At 43.1% G+C, this 24,039-nt stretch overlaps 1 protein-coding gene across 2 annotated transcripts in view; it reads left to right on the top strand.

Annotated features, from left to right (window-relative positions):
* The window catches only part of TIAM2 (TIAM Rac1 associated GEF 2), a 176,142-nt gene that overhangs the window by 70,051 nt on the left and 82,052 nt on the right, over nucleotides 1-24,039 (top strand). Inside the window, exons 12-14 of one of the 2 annotated variants that reach the window (XM_088448965.1) lie at nucleotides 1,013-1,105; nucleotides 4,390-4,650; nucleotides 21,247-21,353. In XM_088448965.1, coding sequence (XP_088305091.1) covers nucleotides 1,013-1,105; nucleotides 4,390-4,650; nucleotides 21,247-21,353 — 461 coding nt within the window. Of the gene's footprint in view, nucleotides 1-1,012; nucleotides 1,106-4,389; nucleotides 4,651-18,309; nucleotides 18,376-21,246; nucleotides 21,354-24,039 lie in introns of those variants that run through there. The other variant, XM_088448967.1, reaches the window with a different exon arrangement.

Here is a 24,039-nt window from a genome sequence, read left to right as displayed (position 1 = left end):
CGTCAGTCCCATTACCCACTGCAGGAGCCGGACGGAAGTCCGGCTCTTGCAGTGGGTGCTGCAGCAGTCAATGAGAGTCTATCTGACTCTCATTGGCTGCTGTTTAACACACGCATCGCCGCCAGCGCTGGCGGCGATGCGTGTATTATGCACAGCCTGAGCCCGCCTCCTGGCGCTATTGGGCAAGCGCTCAGGGGGAGGGAACGGGCTCAGGCGTGCAGCACAGGACCGGCGCTGGAAGTGTAGCGCCGGTCCTGTGCAAATGTGTAGCGCTGACCGCACTCATTGCGGTCGGCGCACCGTGGCCGGCGGCGCCCCTCCGCGCTGCCGGTCCAACAGCGCCAGGGCACGAACCCCGCTCGCCCTGCCCTAATTACGCCACTGGGGGGAGTGACCCCCTGCCCACAAGGTCATGCCCCCCACTGTTTGTGGGCCCATTTACTGCACTGGGTGACACCAACCCTAGTGACACCACTGTCTAGATATAAGAAAAAGGGGGACAGAGATAAAATACAGGGAGATTGGGGGTTGGGTTAGAGATACAGAAATGAGAGACAGGGAGATAGGAGGGTGAGGTGAACAGAGATGAGAGACGGGGAGACGGGAATGAGGGGGACAGAGATGAAAGATGGGGAAAAGGGGATGTAGGGGTATAGACATTAGAGACAAGAGTGGGATGAGATACAGGGAGGCCGGTGCAGAGATGAGAGATGGGGAAAAGGGGATGTAGGGGTATAGAGATTAGAGACAGAGTGGGATGAGATACAGGGAGACGGGTGCAGAGATGAGAGATGGGGAGACTGGGCATGACAGAGATGAGAGACAGACAGGGGAGGAGATGAGGGTGACAGAGATAAGAGAGAGGAATACTCCTGGTAACACCAGGCACGATAATAAAGCAACCCAGCATATGATACTAGTACATTAATAATGACTTGATGCAGTATTGTCTTTTAAATGTGTTAAACAGTGTATTATTGTTTCTATATAATAATCCCCTTTTTCATTTTAGGTTTTGCTGTTGCAGCTCAGGTTGATGAGCATAGCAGTCTTACTCACATATATGTAAGTTTTGTTCATCCTGATGGACTGGCCTACAGGGAAGGTTGGTATATTTGTGTGCATTATGTTATTATATTAATAAGAGTTTATAATTTTAAACATTAGAGTGAAATACTTGTAAGCCTTAAGGCCCCCATGCATCTACGATTCATTGGGGCAATTCTCCGATCCCCAGACATCCGGGCTGGCGCAACATGTTTAATCACTTGGATTTGCCGATTACGGTCAAAATATGATGGTGATGATTAGCAAATCTGGGCTTTTTTTTATGTAGAATTTCACAGATTTCCTTATGGGCCGGCATCCATTGATGGCCACTGGTCAGCATTTCCGATTGGCGGATTAGTGGTTCTGGTCTGATCGAGGGATTGCCCTGCAGATGTATGGGTCTCTTTAGTCATGCAGGATTGTTACTCCTGCATGTTCACTATATAAAGTGTACATCGGGCATACATGTGTGTATACTTACCAAAACAATAGCATAGAGATGTGACTTGCCAGTGTTAATAGTAAATGCTAAAGTCACATTACCCTATTTGCACACAATATAACAATGTAATGAAAGGTCATGTAAATACAAGAGAATTGATCATTATTAATAAGTAATAAATGTAAGAGTCGCATTTTAAAAAAAAATACTAATACAAAGTAAATTAAATAAAATTAGGTTGTTTTTCCCCCCAAAAAACTAAATCTCTCCTGCAGCAGTCATAATAGGAATGTCAATCAATGCCTACAGACGACCGTGACTTCATATAACATAGTTGTTATTACTATAATGATTTAAGAACTATCAATTGGACGGGTCAATAAGCAATCAGCAGTGCCTAGATAGGTTTGCGAATAGTCACAATCATTGAGTATTGTTGCCTCAAGACTACATCACCTACAAGAGATAAACCACTTAAAAGACGTGTCTGTGGATTCATCTATGTCACGTTGTGTCACAGTTACGTGAACACAACCTTTCTGTGCTTGGCTTGCACTTGGCTGTCCCTGTTTTGCCTCTGCAGGCGTAGGGAGATGCAAGTCAAAGCTAAGACAAAAAGTGCTGACACATGTACAGTATGGAAATGCTTATCTGTAACAATAAGAAAGATGTACTGGACGGGATGTATGACACATTGTGTTTTTCATGCAATGCATCCCACCACTCATCGCTGGTTGGTGAAGTAGAGGTGCATGTACAAAGTGAAATTGATTTCAGGCTATGTTGTGCTGTTAGTGTGAAACACATGGAGAGGTTAGAAGGGGTACAGTATAGAAACCAGTAGGACTTTCTACTTTGAAAAAACTTGACAAGAGTTTTACAGCTAAACATGTAAACATTCTGCAAATATCAGAGCATAATTACTGACTCTTTGTAGTATATACAGTATATATTAGTAAATAGAGAAAAGTGACTTTGAGGAGAAAACGAATTTGAGGTCACAGTAGGGAAGAAAGTGAGAGAGAAAAATTACATTTAAAAGGAAGAGGGTGAGAAGGAATGTGTGAGAGAAATAACACTATAAAGATAAGAGAAATGGACAGGGAAAAAGAGAGAACTGTAAACAGTTTAACTTAAACAGCAGAGGGAGAGTGGAAACGCAAGAGAATTATTATAATATTTATATCAAACTTGTCTACTCTCTGTGATTTTCAGGGAGAATTGACTAGCCCCTAGATCCTGCCTACTTTACCAGTAAAGTTGACAGGTCGGGGCTTGATGATGCAATTCGTAGTGATTTGCGCTGTTGTGGACTGCCCCCCCATTGTTCAGAAAGTGTTATTGAACAGTGGGGGCGGTACCGCAATTATGGGATTTGTAGTGCCATGCTCTGTGCACCTCTGCCCAGGGGCGGAACTACCGACTGTGCAGCTAGTGCACTGCACCGAGGCCCGCCGCAATATAGGGGTCCACACTGTCTGTATAGCAGGTGCAGTGCAGTTGCTTGCCAGGCAGTCATCAAGGCTGTGACTGACCCAGCCAGCAGCTAGACGCAGGGAACTGGAGCACAGTGCACTCAGGCTCAGCACTGCAGTGCACAAGTGGGTAATAAGCCCCAGTAGTCTCTGCAGTGGGGTCAGAGGAGCATGTGCTGAGCTCTGATTGGAGGAGCCCATTACATGCTCCTCTGACCCATCAGAAGCGCAGCCTCATGGGTGTGACTCATTGTGAGGCTGTGACTGCTGCTCTGCCAGCTGCCTGTGGATGCTGCTGGTGAGTACACTGTGTGGGCACTATAGGTGGCATAATGTGTGGGGACTACAGTGTAGCATAATGTGTGGGCACTATAGGTGGCATAATGTGTGGGCGCTAAAGGTGGCATAATGTGTGGGGACTACAGTGTAGCATAATGTGTGGGCACTACAGGTGGCATAATGTGTGGGCACTATAGGTGGCATAATGTGTGGGCACTAGAGGTGGCATAATGTGTGGGGACTACAGTGTAGCATAATGTGTGGGCACTACAGGTGGCATAATGTGTGGGGGTACTACAGTGTGACATAATGTGGGGAGTACTACAGTGTGGTATAATGTGTCGGGCTCTCACTGCATCTCCCTGTCACCCACTGCCTCTCCCTGTCACACCTCCCTATAACCCTCTCCCTGTCAGCCATTGCCTGTCACCCTCTCACCCACTGCTTTTCCCTATCACTACTACCTGTCACCTACTGCCTATCTCCTCTCCCTTTCACCCATTGCCTGTCAACTACCCCTGTCACCCACTGCTTCTCCCTGTCACCTCTCACCCTCTCCCCTGTCATCCACTGCTTCTCCCTGTAACCCCCGGCCTGTCACCTCTCCATATCATCATCTCCCTGTCACCCACTGCCCCTTCCGTCTCCCTGTCACCCACTGCCTGTTATCTCTCCCTGTCACCCACTGCTCCTCCTTGTCACCTTCTTGCCTCTCTTTGTCTACCTCTTGCCTCTCCCTGTCACCCTCTACCTCTTTCTGTCACCCACTGAACTTTGAACGTGGAGGAGGGGGCCCAAAAGCAAATTTTTGCACCTTGGACCACCACCACTCACAAGTTCCACCACCACCTCCCATCTGAGTAATCTTGGGTGGATATATATATATATATATATATATATTTTTTTTTTTATAAAGTAATCATCTGTTTGCAGCTTTTGCTGCAGTAAAAGGTTTCACAGTGAAAGAGAGCAATACCGAAGTATTATTTTCATAGTTTCAACACAATGGTTTCATATGGTTACTTATTTGTTTTTGTACTTTGTTGGCGCTGCGGAACACTTGTGGTGCCATATAAATAAATGCTAATAATAATATGAATACTCCCGGATTACACTTTTTTCATTCACTCCTTTGTTTATCAGGGTTGCGGACTAAAAATGAAATCCTCCTTATTAATGGGGAAGCAGTTACAGATCTGAACCTGAGGAAAATGGAGTATTTATTCTCAGAGAGGAGTGTTTTGCTGTCATTAAGGACTTGTCACGTTGGTGTGAAACCTTCGCTAAGCTCGTCATGGTCAGACAATTACATTTTTAAAGATCAGATGAGACCTCTACCACCACTGAACCAGTCTCAGCTCTTGGAAGAGTTCCTGGATAATTTCCAAAGGAATTCCATGAAAGGTAATAATACCGTTATAACTACATGTATCACAAGTCAGAATACAGTATTCAGTCAAAAAGCAAATTAATTGAGCACAATCTGTGTGAGCCATAACATTTTCAGTTATTCAACTTATTGTTTTAAGGGTACTAAACTTTCCATTTTCAGAACCAAACGTTAGCAAAATATTTCTCAAATGATCAATACAGAATGGCTATTGAAAGGTTTCACATTATTTGTCAAGCATCTTAGAATCCCTTTTATTATTACAAGGCTCCTATCTGTGACCTGTGATATTAGTTTCTTGACTAACATGATAAACATGGAAAATCAATACTTTCATAAATGACTCAGAATTAAGCATGCTGAAACATGGTCTGTGCTACATCACAGTGTTAGTAATATGGATAAGTTTATATCTACAATGACATTATTTTACAATTGTAATAACAGTGTATATGAGCAGGGCCAGCCCGAGCCTATTTTCTTTGGTAAGCAAATAAAGACTTTGCCGCCCCTCTTAGATGGAGAGGGATTTTACGACCCCTCTTCGTCTGCTCCAGAAGCTGACACTGTGCACATGTGTAGTGTCAGATTCCCCAGAAGAGTATTTCACAAATGTGACTCCTCCAATATGCCGGAGACTGTTAGTAAGTGCTGCAATTATTAATACGGGATACATTCAATATCCCGATGCAGGGGATGCCGTCACTTAGAATACTGGCACCGGCATCCCAAAGTTAAGTAGCAGGGTTTGGGGGGGTGGTTAGGGACTAGGGGAAGGGTCAGACACTAGGGGGGTTAGGGCTAGGTGTTATTCACTAGGGGGAGAGTTAGATTTAGGGGGAGGGGGAGGTTAGGTTTAGGCACTAGGAGGGATGGTTAGGTACAGGGTGCGGGGAGGAGGAGGTTATGCACTAGTGAGGGAGGTTAGGATAGGGAAAGTGTCAGTATTCTAACCCTGTCGAGATTCTGACAGCCGGGATCCCAAACATCGGCATCCTGTACCATATCACAAACACACACACATGTACATACTTATGGGAGAGACACACACACATTAAGAGTGGAGTAATTGCCCACAGTAATCAACCAATCAGCTTCCTGAGATCCGGGGATCAGTGAAATCCAACATGTTGGATTTCCCTGATTTGCTGATCCAGACTAAAATATGATCATAATCATCAAATTGGGAATTTTTAACATGAAGAATTTCACTGTTTCTTGACGGATTGTTGATCATCGATGGCCGCCAGTTGGCGTTTTTAACTAGCGGATCAGGTGTATCGGACGCATCTGGGAAATGGCAGGAAGATGTATGGGGCCTTTTAGTCAGACAGTTAGCTTTCTAATCGGGCTGATTACCATATGAATCAGCCCAGCTAGTATACTAAACCTCACATCTTACCCTATTGTCACCCTGTCCTTCTTTCATGCCTTAGACCAATGAAAAGTGGCTGACAAGTGAAAGATCACTGTCCAGTAAGTAATTAGAATACTGAAATGTGTCTCCTGTGCACAGGAGTGTAATTATGAAGTCAGCTATCTGTGTCTGCCATTGTCGCACACAAAGCAGCTGCATTGCAGGCTTACAAATAGCTACAGAATTCTGCCTGTATGCACTGGCAGCTAGATCTATATGGCTGCACCACCTCTACAAATCAGATTGTGTCACCACTATTAGCTTGTATTTGAAACAGCCCTATCCTGGGTGCAAGACCTCTGGGCTTGATTCAGACCCGGTAGCAAGCGATGAGCGCTCGCAACCGGGTAGATGGTGGCCCACAGCGCATGCGCACGACAGAGCCGGCTCCGTCATGCGCGAGATCCGGCTAGCGACGGGCACTCCGTCGCTCAGGGTCTCGCACCAAAGGGGGCGAGCTGTCGATGTTGATTGACAGCTCGCCCCATTGGTGGGCGGGCCGGGGTGGTGGCTGCCCAACCGGAGGCGTTCCCATGAGAACGCCTACCGTTTGGGGACGGCCCCACTGACATCACAACATCTGTTAGAGCCGAAAGCTCTCTGTTGCTTGCGGCCACTAGACCCTACCACAAGGTTCTCGTCGCAAGCCCGATGGTCGCAGTGGTCTTGACCATCGCGACCATCATCCTGGCTTCTCGCAATAGCTGTGGGTGACACAGCGAGCGGCTCTGAATCAGGCCCTCTGTCTGCAATCATCTATACCGCTGAATAAGGTGCAGTTACGTAAGCGCACTCACGCAACATTTCCACAGAAAATTATACTACGGGCGAACATTTCCACCCACCTCCACTCTTTTAGCCAGCAAGTAGAGATAAGCCCCACAGATTTGCAGAGATGAGTAAGTATGCCTCGTTCAGCCTTGTGAGCATGCTCAATGCGATGCAGCCACTTTCCGTGTGACACTGAATTAGGCCCTCCGTCTGCTCTAGTAATTTTTTTAAAAAACATTTTCCCACTGCGGGTGCAGCTAGTAAGGTTAATGATTTCAGTACATTGAGCTTAGAAACAACTGTAATTGTAAAAAAAAGGAGAACTGATAATAAGTGTAAGAACTCATCCATTTCTTTAGTTATTTTCTTGTTGATTTAAAAACAGTCCTATTCCTGATGAGAAGTCTGGCAATGCTGGCATATTGTGCACGACTCCTCTCCCATTGTGCATTGTGTCTTACTTTGACTACTCTAAATTACCATGTCAAGATGCCAAGCTCTAATGCCTTGGGTTTTCAAAGTAGGCACAGTGGGCGTTCTTAGTAGGCACAGTGATTGACGGAGGAGCTTAGTAAGTGTGCTTTGCCTGTGCCGAAGTATTATCCAAATGTTCCTCCTAAGTAATAATAATGTTTTTTTTATGTTACGGGACAGCACCAAGTGAAACTTTGTGTACAGTAGAGTATCAGTTGCTTCACCTAAACATTAATGTGACATTACTATTTTGCTTTGTTCCAGGCATCTCCCAATGTCTCAGTAAAACAATATTTTGTAACATATCGGAGCAATTCATCCACAGTATGAGACATTAGTGCTCTTTTACTAACAGCTTTTAAGAACAAAAATCACACCACTCAATCTCTTTTTTTTTTTGAGATGTGGTCAGAATCATGATCACTGGGATTCCGTTGGTCAGAATGCAGACGCCGGAATCCCGACACTTATTAGAATCCCGCCAGCGGTGGCAACCCGACCGGTGACCTGGCGATGGTGTGATGCAACGATACATCGCGCATGCCGAACAAACTGCATGATCCTGTGTACGATGGTGCGATGTGTCGTACATGCTGCATTTAAGTGGATGGGACGATGCGATGAATAATAGTCGTGAACAACAGACTGTACATACACATTATATGATGTGTTCAATAGATCGTTCTGATACATGTCGGAATGATACACCTTACGATGTATATCGTATAGTGTGTAGCTAGCTTAAAAAATTTACCTGCATGGAAATTACTGGGGATCGATGGAGGCCGCCATTTTGGGACACAGCCTGTTCTTCACAGTGTGCCTGGGTGCTTTTTACTGAGCCTCTACTGCAAGTTGCTATATGGCTCTTCGATCCCCTATTTACTCCTGTGCTCAGGTTGGTGACTGATTGTGTACTCCCCATCTACACCCTCCTGTAAGGCTGTAACTCCTTACTTTTCCAGTGATACTTCTCTACCCTCACACGAGACCTCTGCAGCTCATACCTATCTGATGTGATCTATAATAGTTCCTGCCTATCTGCTGAGACCTCTACAGTTCATACCTATATGATGTGATCTATAAGAATTTGTGCCTACCTGCTGAGACCTCTGCAGTTCATACCTATGTGATATACGAATACAGCACCTTTAAAGCCATCTGGTTTTATTTGCTATAGCTTGTGCCTCCGACCTCTGAGGACTATCATGCAGTCAGACGGGGCAAACTTTCTACCCTTGCACCTCCTATTAAATTTATTTCACAAAAAAAACCTGACCCAGTGTCTGCCGGAAAGCTCTTGGAGGCGTCCACCTCCATGACTACCTCTTCACCTGGTCTTGCGACTAGTCCGGACCCTCCTACTGATGCTCCACTCACAGTCCGTATGCTACGTCAGATGCTTCAGGCGTTGCGGACGGATCTCACCTCCGATTTTCAGGCCTCCTTTAAACAACTCTCCGCTGAGGTAACAAATGTGGGTGACCGCACTAACCATTTGGAAATTGAAATGCAAGAACTTGTGTCTTCCTACAATGATCTCCTCACCTCCCATAACTCGGTTCTGACGGAGTTAACAGCTGTTAAGGACAAACTCGCTGATTTGGAGGATAGATCCAGGAGAAATAATGTCAAGATAAGAGGCGTTCTGGAATCCGTGTCTAATGACGGTCTCCAGGACTTTGCTCTGACCCTTTTCAAAAAATTATTGCCTTCTGCGGAGGTCCAAGACCTATTGATCAATCGCATTCATCGCCTTCCTAGGTCCCGCTCAGTCCCTGGATGTTCCCCCCAAGACGTCCTACTACGCCTCCATTTCTTTCATATTAAGGAGGATATCCTTAGAGCTGCACGACTGGCGGAGGTTTTCGGAGGTTCTAGACAGTCTCCAGATGTTCCCGTACCTCTCAATCCACAAACGCAGAACTTTCCAACCCATCACTAAAGCTCTCCACGATAATGATATTCAATACCTCTGGGGCTTCTCTGTGAAGCTCTGGTTGCGGTAGGATGGTTCTACATTTGTCATATTGTCCTTAAAAGCAGGTGCCAAGTTACTATCAAAGTGGAATATTCCTGTATCTATTGCCTCATCCTCTTGGGGGATACAGAGGGAGGCGATCGCCTTCCCACAATAGGAGAGGGCTTACTGCCATCACATCCTACACATACCTGGCAGGGCGAGAGGCAGTCACAAGCATTGCAAGATCTTGCTTGCAGCCCGGAGCTGGCAGCCGCCACAGCAGAGACAGTCCTGTCTCTGCTGTGGTGATAGGGGAATGACAGTTGCAGCTGTCAAAACATTTAGTGTCATGCCATCTTGTAGATAGCAGCACAGACATTGATAGGGGAGCAATAGCGCCCCTGTAATTTACCACCCAACCCCACTTTAATACACGAAGGAGAAGCGGTATCAGCGCACCTAATGTGTGTTGATAGATACCACTAATCCCCCTAACACCAGATAATACATCTCCCCCTTTATCTCGCTCTAAGGCTTAGGACAACTACCCCTGTATCTGCACTGTGAAATGATTGAAGTTTCCATTGTGCTTTTTTTCTGAAGTAAGTTGCAATGTTAAGGGGTGGTTCTTCGATAACAGGGCAGACAAAGGATGACTGATAGTTCGATAAAGTTGCTTTACAGAAATGTCCGGCAGATTAGTTGATTCATATATATGGAAAAGGACAGTGATGTCACATATACTCACAAGTGTAGTCTCATTTTTTTTTACCTGTATCAGATCCAATTGGACAAATATTTAATCCTTAATGTGTAAGACATTAGCTGCAGTGCCAGATTAAGGTCCATATGGGCCATTTATAAAGGGCCTACAGTGTGCTGCCGCAGAGGGTGTGACCAATGCCACGGGGGTGTTACTAGCGATGTTGAGGGCGTATATACGAGTATTATATATAGATAAATACTTGGTTATTGAACCCGGGATACGCCAAACCCAAAACTCTGACTTATTGGCACTGCAAGTCTCTCCACACTTCCATTCCTGATTCACTGACACTACCAGGGAGAAAAGGATTGTAATCAGAGACAAAGATTTGAAGTGCTAGTGAGTTTGTGATTGTTGTTCCTAGAGTCTGGCAGAGCCAGGGAGCTCGAGATTTTTATTAGGTAGAAGGGGCATTGACTGGGACACTGGTCATTATGTATGATGTGTCAGAGGGATAGGTATTGGTAGGTGACTAGCTCAGAGGATCTATAGGAGCTGGAGTTTATGACATAGTGTGACAGGCAGTGCCCAGAAGCTAGGGATTATTGTGCAGAGAGAATGTGCCAGGAAGCCATGATAAAAGTTTACTTAGTGGCTGGAAATGCCATGGAAATATATGGTTAGGATTTAATATAGAACCAGGTGAGTAAAGGAAATCTATATAAATTCAACATCCATTCAATGTACTCCCAGAGGCCTAAAGTGTAGGTATTGTCCTCTTCACCCATCAAGGTTTTGTATTGTCCTCTCCCTCCCTATGTTTTGTGTATTGTCCTCTGCCCCCCTATAATTTGTAAGGTCCGACAGCGGCATCCCGATAGTCAGAATCCTGACACTACAAGGTAAGGTCCCTAACGCTAACCCTTACCCCTAACCCTCCCTCTTTGGTGTCTAAACCTAACCTCCCCCTCCCTGCACCCTAACCCTCCCCCTAGTGCCTAACCCTAAACCTAACCCCCGATACTTACCTTCGGGATGTTGGCAGTTGGGATACTGGAGCCCGGATCCTGATGCTGACTACATCCCGTGAAAACTTACTTTTGCATACGTCACTCAGTGCTCCTCTGTCACTGCAGAGTCTGTCCTGTCGGCAACATCATCAAATGACGTACACGCCGCTACATGTGATCCGGGTACCGGCTGTCATTCAGTGCTACTTGAGGCACGGACTGTAGGAGGGGAAGGAGCAGATCACCCCAATAGCCAGCGTTACCTGCCAGCTACAGTGTCACAATCGCCCGGAAGGGCCAGTAGGTAAGGTGGAACGGCGTACTGGCCCATACCACCTTACTCACGATATCCTCTGGGCCTATTTTCAATAGATGGCCTGGAGCTGCAGCTCTACCTGCTTCATTGTTAATCTGGCCCCGATTAGCTGTCCATAACACAGTGGAGGCAATATTGCACTATATAGCAAGGCTGGAGGTGGAACTATCATTGAACAATGTATTTTATAATCAAGATTCAATCTGAACATACTTTTAGGCTACACTAATATTTGACATACTGTTACTGAAGAACATACACCATTATCCTAATATTCTTTTAAATGTGCAGTCTTAAAAAAAAAAAAAAAACATAGTTCTCCAACAAACTGCTGTAGTAAAATCATAATGGAGGCAGAAAAAATTTAATTTGTCATGTGGAGGTAGATCAGAGTTAAGGGGCCTATCCATTAGGCGACCTGAAAGACTGAACGTCTAGCGTCAGACCTTCAGGTCGCAGGGTGCGTTGCCCGCACTGATCGGCTTTCAGTGCAGGATCCCGACCTCCTATCCCGGAACATGGGGATGAGCATAGTCAGGTTGACCAGTATGTTCCGTAGACAGTCGGGGTCGGCAAGGACCCAGCGTGCACACGCATCGCTGGTTCTTGCTGGCTATCCATTACACGACTTAGTGAACAATCCGACCAAAATTAGGAGGTTTTGGTCGCATTGTTCACAAAGTCGTGTAATGGATATTCCCCTTTAAAGGAGGCAGACGATTTTTAGGCAACAGACCTTTTGCAGCAGTTCGTCCAATCAGGAGCAGCATAATGTCTGTCCACTGTCAGAGTTATGCAGACACTGTTCCTGTTAGACAAAGTGTGAGTAAAGCTAGGTACACACTAGACGACTTGTAAATGATACAATAACTAAAACAGAGAATGGGTCTCTTTCTGGTGCGCAAACCCCTGCTGCCTACTTACAGTTCTAACAATAGAGTGTCACCACACTCCAACATACATACAATAACAAAATAAATTTGGTAGAACATAAGATGGCGCTGGGTTGCCAAAAAAATACTTAGACTGATATTAATGTCCAGATTTTGATGTCTTTGATGACGTGACGTTTACGTTGATCCCAGCTCATGTACGCACCCAAGTTATTACTTGTGAAAATTGGAAAAGAAACCTTTGTGTTTTCACACCACCTGCTATACAGTGAGTGGGGTACGCTACAATTCCAAAGCCATTATTAGACCTATGTTTATGGATTTTACTGTTCAAATGATAATCAATATCTGGAAAAGAACTTGAATAGTGTTTTATTGTGTTTATTCCACATGTTATGAGTATTTTTTTTGCCAACCCAGCGCCATCTTATGTTCTACCAAATTTTTGTTGTTATTGCAAATGACGATGTAGTCAACAATCTCCCTTAACTCCTGGGCAAAACGATCTAGTGCATATACACTGTGCAATCTAACAAACAACCAAACGATATATCTTGCATCATATGGTGGTTAGATCATTAACTATATAATGTAACCATATTGCCTGGTCATTCGTTAGTGTGTACACAGTGCACGATCTGCGGGGAATCGTTAACGAGATTGACAGATCTTCCTGCATGTACAAAAGATCTGAAGATGTGACGAACGACGCTGCAGGACCGTGCATAGTGCGTACACACTGGGCGATTTGACCGATTTGTCGTTCCTATGCGTCGGAATCGGCCAAATCGTTCAAGATCTCGTCTAGTGTGTAGGTGCCGTAACTGTGGTGGGTGGACGGAGTAGTCCTCTGGAATAGAAATGTTCTCTTGCAAGGTAAGAAAATGAAGCTAATTTCTGCAGCAGAACCCTTTGAAAAACTTCGTAAACAGCTATATATTGGATTAAATGAATTATTGCTTGTAATTAGTTTTCCTGGAAGGAATAATAAAAGCACAACATCCACTTAAAGTGTAATTTCGGTAGACTAAGGAATGCCATTAGAAATATAGATGCAATTCACATCACCCATCATAAAAATAAACTTTTCTAATATGCTTAAAGAACATTTTGTTGTATTTATGTTTTTATATAACTAATTAGGATTTTTGTTATATTTTGAGCGATACATTTAGGATGAATTTCTGTCATAGGACATTGTAATGTGTGAATAAGAGGATATCTGGAACATGTTAGTGTTAAATGACTAGTTAGTGGGCGGTGTGGGATGGATGATGTCAGACAGAACAAAACAAGCCCTGCTGTCTTAGAAAAACATTTGTTTTTGCTAAGCCTATAGTTATAATTATGTCGGCTCTTGATCAGAGAAATAAGTGTTCCAGATGAGGAAACTATTAGCCTCCTCCAATAGAAGTAGATTATTTTTCTTTTTTATTAAACTTTAATGGATTTTGAGAATATATCAAGGAGGGGAGAGGGGTACATAGAACAGAATGAAGGGGGAGGATACATCGTAGAATAGTGGTACAACTGTAAAGACATCTCACATTTGTTGCCACAGATGAACATACATTCAAATATTCATTATAGTAAATTTTATCATTATCAGGTACTTTCAACTAACTCTAAAATCGGATGTCGACATTCACAATGTTGACTTTATGTCAATGTCGACATTCTGTCAACATGCTGAAGATATACCTTTAGAATAAACACGCTGACCACTTGGAAATGTATGGAACAGCACCAGCTGATTTTTTTTTTTTTTTACTTCAGAGCACATACTGTAAATACAAAAATGACAGTTGGACACATGACACATAAACAACACTTTCATTAGGGATGGAGCCACAGTCTAGCGCTGCTGCTCTGAGTAGCAGAATTGAACAGACAGCAGGATCAGTAATACCTGAGGCCTGTGTCATATTAAAAGCAGTTTGATCTTGTGTACAGTGGTAGGCAACATGTGGCACTCCACATCCCAGCATGCCCTTGTCACAGGTTTTCTGTTAGGGCTCTAGAACTGTGGCAAGCATGCTGGGATGTGTAGTTCCACCACAGCTGGAGTGCCAAAGGTTGCCTATCCCTGGTTTAGAATACTGTGGGGGAGATTTAAAACCTTCTAAAGAGGACAAGTGGCAGTGTTGCCTATAGCAGCTAATCAGATACTAGCTGTCATTTATATTGTACATTCTATAAAATGATAGCTAGAATCTCATTGGTTGCACTGTTGGAAATTTTGCGAATTACAAAGAGTTTCTAGTTCTATATAATTTACTTTAGAGACTTCTCACTACTTTGGACAGCACACTCATGAAATATGGTTATGCAGCAATGTTATTCTCTAATAAAGAAAAAAAAGTAATTTGTATATCAAACAGCTCATTTCACATTAAAATGCTTTCCTCTAGCTTCCTACTTCCTTCCTTCCTACTTGTTTTCCTGTTGCAGTGATCTAGACTTCATTTTTTTATTTTAGTGGATTTTTTTCCCATCAGTAAAGGATTTGTAATCACTATATATTCTTTTGCTGTTGCAAGATGCAATGGTGAAAGAAGCCTGACAGGTTTTCTGATAAACATCATTCATCTCTATGGACACTGGCAATACACAATGACAGCTTTTCAAATGTTAAATTGCCACAATCTGCGTTCAAGGTCGTTCCTGCTATTAAAAAGCAAGTTTATATCGTAAACTGAGAGTATGTTCTCCATAGAGATAATGATAAGGAACAGAGTGTTTTGTAACAGTTGGAGAAAAAAAATATTATTAGAAGGTCATTTGCTGTGGTTTGTTAAATGAAATTATTTGGTCCTTAAAACAAATTAGAGCTCCTCTGACTAGTTTTGCAAGGTCATCAGTTAAAACCAGACAGACACACAAGAAACAATCACAATAGTTGGCATACAACAAGCAGTTAAAATATTTTGAAAATATTTATCTGTATTGCAAAAATTTTTGTTGTTTAATTAAAAAATTTTAAATATTTCTGAAGTTGCTCTATGCACACTGCCTTATTTACAGTATAAATCTGTTCAATTTTACAAAACTGATTTTGTATAGTTGTCCACTGTTCCCAAATATTTGTCCTGAAAATGTTGCTATTTAACAATATTTACAAAATACTCTGCATTTTCTCTTATGTATATTGAAGTCATTTCTTATATGATTTTTCTAAGTTAATATTTAAAAGAGTATTAGAAATACAGGAACATAACATTCTAATCGTGTATTTGTGTATTTAACATGCTGCGACAATTGGATTATTATCAATAATAGTCTGCCTAGACTGTGCTACATGATGTGACATACTTATCTCATAGTTGCCTTCGTTCTTGTAATGTCCAGGAAGCTCCTTAATTTCGGAGCTTTCAGTTTTCTTGCATTTATTCATTTTGGTTCCTTCCACTTAAAAATACAATATATTATGGCTTCAGTCAGAAAAGTTGTGATTGTAGAATTGATGCACAAGAATGTATGAAAAGATGCTCATACCCTCCCCAGTTTCCTTCTGCAAGCAGGAGAAAGTGTCAGTGGGGACCTTCATGATATGTTTGCTTAAGGGGGGTATTCACTAAACGATAAAGTTGAACGATAACGATAAAATCGTTCGATAATCGTTTGAAAATGTGGTCTTTTAGACATCTATCATCGTTCAAACATGCTGGTCAACCTGACAATATCGTCAGGTTAGGCATGTTTGCAGATGATTGATTGTGCCTGCACTGAACGACATATTGTTCAGCGTGGGCACCCTGCAGTGTAGTGAACGATATCGTTATCGTTCAGTCTTTTCACTGTCGGGTAGTGGATACCGCCCTTACTCTCTTCCACCACCATGTACATTTCTATGTGTACATTTATTTGTGAAAGGCAAGGCTGGACATGGACTAAAAAATAGGCCCTGGCATTTAAATCACACAGGCCCACCTCACGTCAGCATTTGGCTCCTGGCATAAACTCCTCCCACTCCTTAGTCTATGCTCTTACAAATATAATTAATATTAGAACATCATACAAGTAAACATTATTCTCTGTATTAAAATACACACAACACAGCACATCCTGCAGGGAATTCAAACATGTGCCATAGTCAGACATTTGGTTGGTTCTGTTAGGTAAAGATGGCATTTCAATGGTGTAGGTCACACACAAAGAAAGGGGAAGGCATTTTCCCAATTGACCAAGCCCTAGCTTAGCAGTTGTAGGGGATTAGACAGTGTTCACTGTAGGATTTCTAAAGGGCAGAGGTGCTAAATACAGAGGACAACACATCTGTGCACACCAAAGCAGAGCAGTAACTACACATTTTGGTACCTTGTGTACATAAAGAACATTGGTGCCCCCATCCATAATTGAAGCAGGGTGAACCAAAGCGTGCCAGAAAAAACAGGTGTTATCTCAATGGGAAGGGTCATGACCACACAATATTACCCCCAATTCAAATTATGCCACTCAGTACTGCTACTTAGTCCCATTATACAGCACAGTAGTGCCCCTTCATCACTTTACATTGCACAGTAGTGTCCCTTAGTCACATTACACCGCACAGAAGTGTCCCTTATTCACGTTACACAGTAGTGTTCTTTATTCACGTTACACCACACAGAGCCCATTCACATTATGCCACACTGTAGTAGTGCCCCTTAGACATTATGCCACAAACAGTAATGCCCCTTATAATATTATGACACACACAGTACTGCTCCTTACACATTATGCCACACACAGTAATTACCCTTATAACATTATGCCACACAGTAATGCCCCCTACACATTATGCCTCCCCAGCAACTCACCTCACCCTGTGTTCCTCCAGCAGCCCTTCATCTCCCCTTGTGTCCACCAGCAGCCCCTCACCTGAGTGTGCCATCAGCAGGTGTGGATTTGGTGCTGGGATGCCAGTGCACAAAGTACTGTGGCTGCCTGCTGGTGCACCAGCTGTAATCAGCCCCCCGGGCTAGGTGGCACTGGCCAGAACGGCCCATCTGGCCATATGCCCTTCTACCTTTGCCAGAACTGTGAGATAGCCAGTCCGGCCCTGGCGAATGGTGTGTTCTATTATTTACTTAAAAATGAAAAATAAACACTGTTGTCTGTAAGCAATTGGAAACATACATAATAGATTATCATGCAGGAGGAAACATTAGGAGAATGGTTTGGAAACTCCAGCAATTAATATAATGAAGTTAAGGGTTTAATAATATCGCTGCATACACACACAACGATTTTGTTTCCAACGATTTTCTGTCAGATTTTTTAAAGTGTAATGAACGATTTTTTGGAACTACAAACGATTTTTGCATATTCCCTTAATGAAAATCGTTGAGTTGGACAGTCTGACTGAACTACAAATGTGAACGCGCATGAACGATAGTCGTTCATAGTTTTAACGTAGCAAGTGAACGATTTTTTGAACGATGAAAGATATCGTTAACGATAATCATTCAAAACATTGTGTGTTTGCACCTTATTAGTTAACTAATTAAACTTGATTGCAGTGGGAAAATAGGTAGTGAATGCAGAAACACATTATTATCCCAAAAATCTCCCATTATATGAAGTATTGCCAAATACTGAGTCTCTTTATATTGAAATTATTTGTAAATTTAAAACAATAAATGAGGTGTTAAAAGGTGCCCATACACCTGCACGATTTCGGGTCGATTGTACGATTTTCGATGAGTCATATGATGGATCTTGTGAAAATCGTGTATTATTTTAGTAAGATCAGATCCGATGTGCGCTCCCGCGGCTCCTATAATCGGATCTTCTGATCAGATGTGCAGCATATCTTGTCCGTTGTATCGTGTGCAGATCGTGACGTTTATTTTGTTCATGCGATCCATCGTGTGTAAATTCAAGTCATTTCTATGACTGTTTCCTTTATGAACCAGTGAGACACAGGATCGATCTTACGACAGATCGTGTGCTAAGAAAAACAACAAACATGCTGCCGGGACTGCCAGGGAGTTCCGGGGAATCGCATGATGAATCTGATCTTATGCTGGTCGTGTAGGTGTATGGCCAGCAAAAGCAATATGCGTGAGTGCGATATATAAAAGTTATTTGATTAAACTCGGGTGTGGCTGGTAACAGGACAAGGTGGAGTTTGGAAAATTGGTTCATTTTGAGTCTTTAAGCCAGAGTGTCAAGGGGAAAACACAGGCATAACTATATATTTACAGGGTAAGGAGAAAAGAAAGTTTTTCTGCATGTTTGGTTGTTTGCATAAAATATATTTTTTGTTATAAAGAAATAATATACCTTATATTCTGCACAAACCTATGCGATTTTGCTTTCTGTTTTTCTTTCTGCAATGTAAAAGCATGAAAACTTCTAAAAGAAAATGAGTTCCAGTGATAATGGATCAGTGCGGTAACTAGTTTACTAATAGAAAGCCTATTTATACATAAAATTATAAGGATTTAAAAAAAATAAAAACTTTTTTTCTAGATTTTTTTCCTTTATGCAGCATATCAATCACAGTAGTAAAGTCTCCTAGAAAACACGGTACTGAAATGTGTTTTCCAGCCCAAAATGGTTCTCATGGGACTTCAGTGGTCTTTGTTCCTGATATACTGAATTGGCATGAGCAGGGCTTACTGCTTTGTAATTATAGGTTTGTGATGTGTTAAATGACCGAACAATAACACGTGGGTTTTGCGTTTTCCTAGTCTTGTGGATGAATGCCTTTCCTGGTGGGTGATAGTGACATATTCGTACACATTCCACTTATTGTTGCCTCTCTATGACTCAGTTTCTGCATTGTATCTAATGCTCATAATATACAAAATGCTTTCAGAGTGATTGGAACATTGGGGGGAGTATAGACTGTAAATGTGCACATGCTATGAGCTACCTGAGTGGTTATGAGTTTCATCAGGTAGAACACAAAAATAATTGCATTCCTACAAAGTTTACGGGATCTGCTTAGTCCAGTGATTCTCAAGTCACACTACAGTCCTGTTTTTAGTGATATCCATGCTTGAGCACAGGTGATTAAATCAAAATAATTGAGGTACTAATTAAGTTACCTGTGCTCAAATATGGTTATCCTTTAAAACATTGACTGTTCGTGTGCCTTGAGGACCACGGTTAGTCACATTGTAGGTTAGAGTGTGTCCTAGTGCAGAGGTTCCCAAACGTGGTCCTCATGGCTCCCCAGCAGTGCAGGTTCTAGAGATATCCATGGTTGAGCACAGATGACTTAATTAGTATCTCAGTCAATTTGATTTAAACACATGTGCTCAACCATGGATATCTCTAAAACCTGCACTGTTGGGGAGCCTTGAGGACTGCGTTTGGGAACTTCTGTCCTAGTGGTTATGGTGAATTAAAGTACCCATAACAGTATATAAGCATGTTCAAAGGTGAGAAAGCAATACTGTAATTATTATTAGTCACAATGTACTCCAGTTTGACTTCCAATAGCTTTTATTTACCTACAGTAGTATTTTCATAACTACTACTAATAAAATATACTGAGCACAATTTATAGGTTTATAGTTTACATAAACAATGTCATTGCCTGCACATTGTGTTAGCAGTTCTGTCTCACAGTTCTGGGGCCAAGGGTTCAGCTCCAACCAGGGTTCTCTCTGTTTGGAGTTTGTATGTTCTCCATGTGTTTATGTGGGATTCCTTCCACAGTCCAAAAAACATACTTGTTAATTGCCTGCTATGGTAAAACATTGATAATCCTTTCATATCTGAATAGTGAGTTGTACCCAGGGTTTTGTTCACAGGTCAGTGCCAATAATCAGTCAGCCCATGGCCTTACATATTCCATACTGTCAATATAGTAGGAACAGAAATAAATAAATCATAATAAAAAAAATTATATATATATATATATATATATATATATAATCCAGCATCTACCATCTTTGCATGTGAACAATAGTGATTAGTCCTTTTTTCAGTGACTTGTCATGGAAGGAAAAATAGGTACATTCATAGGGGGAGATGTATCATGTCTTCTAAACAGAGAAGTGGTGAAGTTACCCTTAGCAACCAATTGGCTTCTAGCTAGCATTTCTATAAAAATGAGTTGCTATTGGCAGCTTCGCAACTTGTACACTTCTCTACTTTTTAAAAGGCTTGATACATCTCCCCCATAGTGTAGTACGGGGATAGGAAACTCTGTGGCACTCCAGCTGCTGTGGAACTACACTTCCCAGTATGATTTGCCACAATTTTAGCATGCTTGAACAGCAAACCTATGGCAGAGCATGCTGGGATATGTTGTTCAGCCCGGCAGCTGGAATGCCACAGGTTGCCTACCCATGCTGTAGTAAGCAATTTGATCTCTTTTGAATGCGTAGCTTTGGCTTGCAAAAATTAACTTTCAAAAAATCTGTGCTGAAATTGGCTATGCTGTTTTCCCAGGAGTGTATAGGATCTCTCTCAGTTCTATTGTAGAATAGAATAGAAAAAGTACATGAGTTGAATGCAAGTCGGTCTGCGAGGCATATTTTTTGTTAGTACGCAGAGTTGTGCACACCTTTACTAGTGCACAACCCCTATTGGTACACTGCCATCATCACCACGATGCACTGGCACCAGTCTGTACTTGGTACAAAAGATATGTCTGAAAACATGCATGTTCATGCCTTCAGCCAACTGTGCATAGACTGCGATCTGCCACCCTACCCTCCACGGACATTGTCTACGTGAGAACATCCCATTGCAACCCAGTTCCGCCTGTTTAGCAGCAAGTGATGCAAATGATCTGCATCGCCTGCACATGTGTACGCTTGGTTTTACAGAATGCATACTGGAAAGACCCTTAAGATATGCTTCATAAATGGACATACTTTCAACTCTGCAAGATCATTCAAGCATTACACTTTTTTTCCAATACAATTATGTTTTTATTCTACAAAGAAAATATAAAATAGTGCATTACGTACAGTAACATTTTACAGTCACATGCTGGTGGGATATAAACTGTGCAGTGCTCTATCACAATTCGCAGATCCAGTGTTTTGTGCTTTATAAGCCCAAGGTATGTTTATATTTTCCCCAATACCTCATTTGTTTGCTTTGACATTTTAGATTTACGTAATGTACCAGATGTTACCATTGGTAGTCTGAAAAGGAGCAACACAGATGATGCTTTGGATCAGGTGCAGTGCAGGCCAAGACCCGATCAAACGTACAAGGTAAGGAAATGGAAGCAAATGTTACTAAGTTGGCCTCTTTGGGGTGACAGTATGTATTTCATGAGAAAAATTCTTGAGTCTAATTTATGATATTCAAAATACACAGGTATTCTACTGTAGATACTGTATGTGTGTGTGTGTATGTATATATATATATATATATATATTTTTTTTTTTTTTCTTTTCTAATCTTTTTCCATTGGAAATAAAGTGTGAAATTGATCATCCGAGACTCCTGTGTTTCAGTATCCAGAATTTCAGTTATACACATTTTTATTTTCTTTACAAAAAACTTTACCTGGCTGCTAAACTTGTAATACAGGTCCTATAGCTACAAGCATTCTGTATGATAGAGGAGACAACGTTCTTCTATGGAACTGCTGACACGATTGCAGTCTATTGGGAGTTCTGCATAGATTACGCCAGTTGCTGAAGAGTGTGATCAGTTCCACAGCAAGTGAGCTATCCCATTTTTATAGCCTTTTGCAAAACCCTTTAGCCATTAATCATATTCCCTCATATATTACGTCTTCAGCATACTAAGTCAGTTTCTGAGCTAAATTTTCCTGAATATTTTCCAGGGTGGGACAATCCATGTCAATTAAGAACAATTTGCTAGGAAAGTATAATGTATAAGATAAGAAGGCTAATAAAGGCAACCATGGAATTGAGGCATGAGGTATTTAGTCATGAACCGAGGTGGCTCCTACCTTTCCCTGCCAGGGGGGCTGCAGATACAGCAGTTTGGTCAGCAGCCCGCCCGTCTCTTTTCCTCTTTGATGCCTTCCATGTGCATTGCGCATGCGCAGAAGCTTCGGCTTCCTGGGACTACATCAGCTGTAGCCCCTAGAAGCCAGGTAGGGCTGACGACAAGGCAGTTGAGTGACTTCCCTTTGGAAGCGCCCTCTCTGTTCATCGCCCGGCCTGGCATTCCCAGAGGGAGAAAACACCTTCCTGGGACTGCCTGATTGTGCTTCTAATGGGAAGCCACTAGCAGTGCCAATGAACACTTACTGATTTTACTGGGGTGGCTGCTCACTGAGGGGTCTATTCATGTAGCAGTGAAAAGCCCCTTAATCAGTGATAAAAGGGCTTTTCACAGTTTTCTCCCATTCTTAAAAGGGGTTACCATGGAGAAATCTGAGATTTCTCCAGCGGTAGCCCCTGCTTAGTATACACATCGCTTCCCCATACACTAGTATGGGGAGAGCAATTCATAGAAGCCTGTAAAACTCCGCTTTCCGTTTCGCTTCTAAACATTTTTTTTCTCCATCTCAGGATGTGGTAATGTGCCTCCTGAGGGAAGAAGAGCAGTCTCCCTGTCTTCTCCCTACCCCCTTCTCTAGTGGAGGAGCGTCGGGCAAGGAGTGGCAGACAAAATAAACTGCTTGCTCTCTGTAAGATTGGGAGTCGTGATCTCACCTCCACTGCTGTCGCACACCCCCTCCTTCTACCCCCCCCCAGCCACCACTGCTCTGCCTCTCATCCCCGATGCTGTCACCCCTCTGCAACTCTGCAACTGCAGCTCTGCCTAATGATGTTATTGAAGTTTAGCTCCTGGAGGGCACCATGATCCTCAGTCAGCAGCGGGCACTCCAGGCATGGGAAGAAGAGCTGCAGCTAAGACTCCGTTGCCGGTGATGTGCTCCCTGGGACTTGCCGCGCTGCTCGGGCAGGGAGGAGGGCGCGGTACACTGCAGGAGGGGATGGTTGATGCCCGGATCTCAGTCCGGTGCGGCTGTGTTCAACCCCCTCCAAGGGCTCTGCCTGTTAGAAGTACTGATGTAATGCTGGGATTTCCACAGGGCAGGGAGGATGCGGCCCCTCACTGCAGGAGAGAAGGGTCCGGTGTGGCTGTGTCCCAGCGCATCCAAAGCACTGGAAGTACCGCACTTCTTCACAGGATCATGGAGGGGCCCGCATTTTGGATTGCTTCATTGGAAAGGTAAGTATTTTTCTCCTTCATCCACTATGGGACACTGGAGGCTTCATGACAGTGGGGTATAGACGTGTGCTAAGTGGGAGCTGGCACTTTAAAATTTAGAAGTGTGACTAGCTCCTTCCCTTCTATACACCCTACAAGCCCAGTCTTAGATTGTGCCTGAGGGAGCTAGTCATGTTTTTACAGACTTCTCCTTATGGCATGTTAAAAGTTTTATCAAAGATTGAAGAAAGAATATGCTTTTGAGGAGATGACAGAAAGCGGCTGCTCCTGCCTGTCTGCACCGTTGGAGCTGCCGGGGGGACCCGATCGCAACTGCTTGAAGTTCGCGCATGGGTCTCCTGCTATGAAGACCACTGTCTCTGGCTACACATGCCGCTACGTGCAGTGCGCATCGTGATTCCCCGCTAGCCTGACCGCCACTGGCAGCCATGGCAGCTTGTAAGTTATGTTTTTTGGCTCCCCGACTAGTGGGGTAGCCAGGAAATATAACAGAGCAGTCTTTACCAGCAGCAGCACCACAGAGTTTAAAACGAGCGCCATAAGAGACGGAGCTTAGCTTAGGAGTCTGCTCCTTCCTCTCAGCTGCCCCAGTGCTTCACTGAATGCATGCTGGCGGCCATCACGCGTATCCACTGCTACGGAGATCCATCTAACAAAGCTGCTGATATATGCGTTGTAGCGCTGAGACTGAGAGCCTAACCTGACACTGTGAGTGATCAGTGGGGTTTAGGCTTGGTAGGA

Source organism: Taudactylus pleione, unplaced genomic scaffold (assembly GCF_031769625.1).
Source record: "Taudactylus pleione unplaced genomic scaffold, aTauple2 ptg000473l, whole genome shotgun sequence".
Classification (NCBI taxonomy): Eukaryota; Metazoa; Chordata; class Amphibia; order Anura; family Myobatrachidae; genus Taudactylus; species Taudactylus pleione.
The sequence above is the reverse complement of the archived record's forward strand: the minus strand, read 5'-3'. Positions and strand labels throughout refer to the sequence as shown.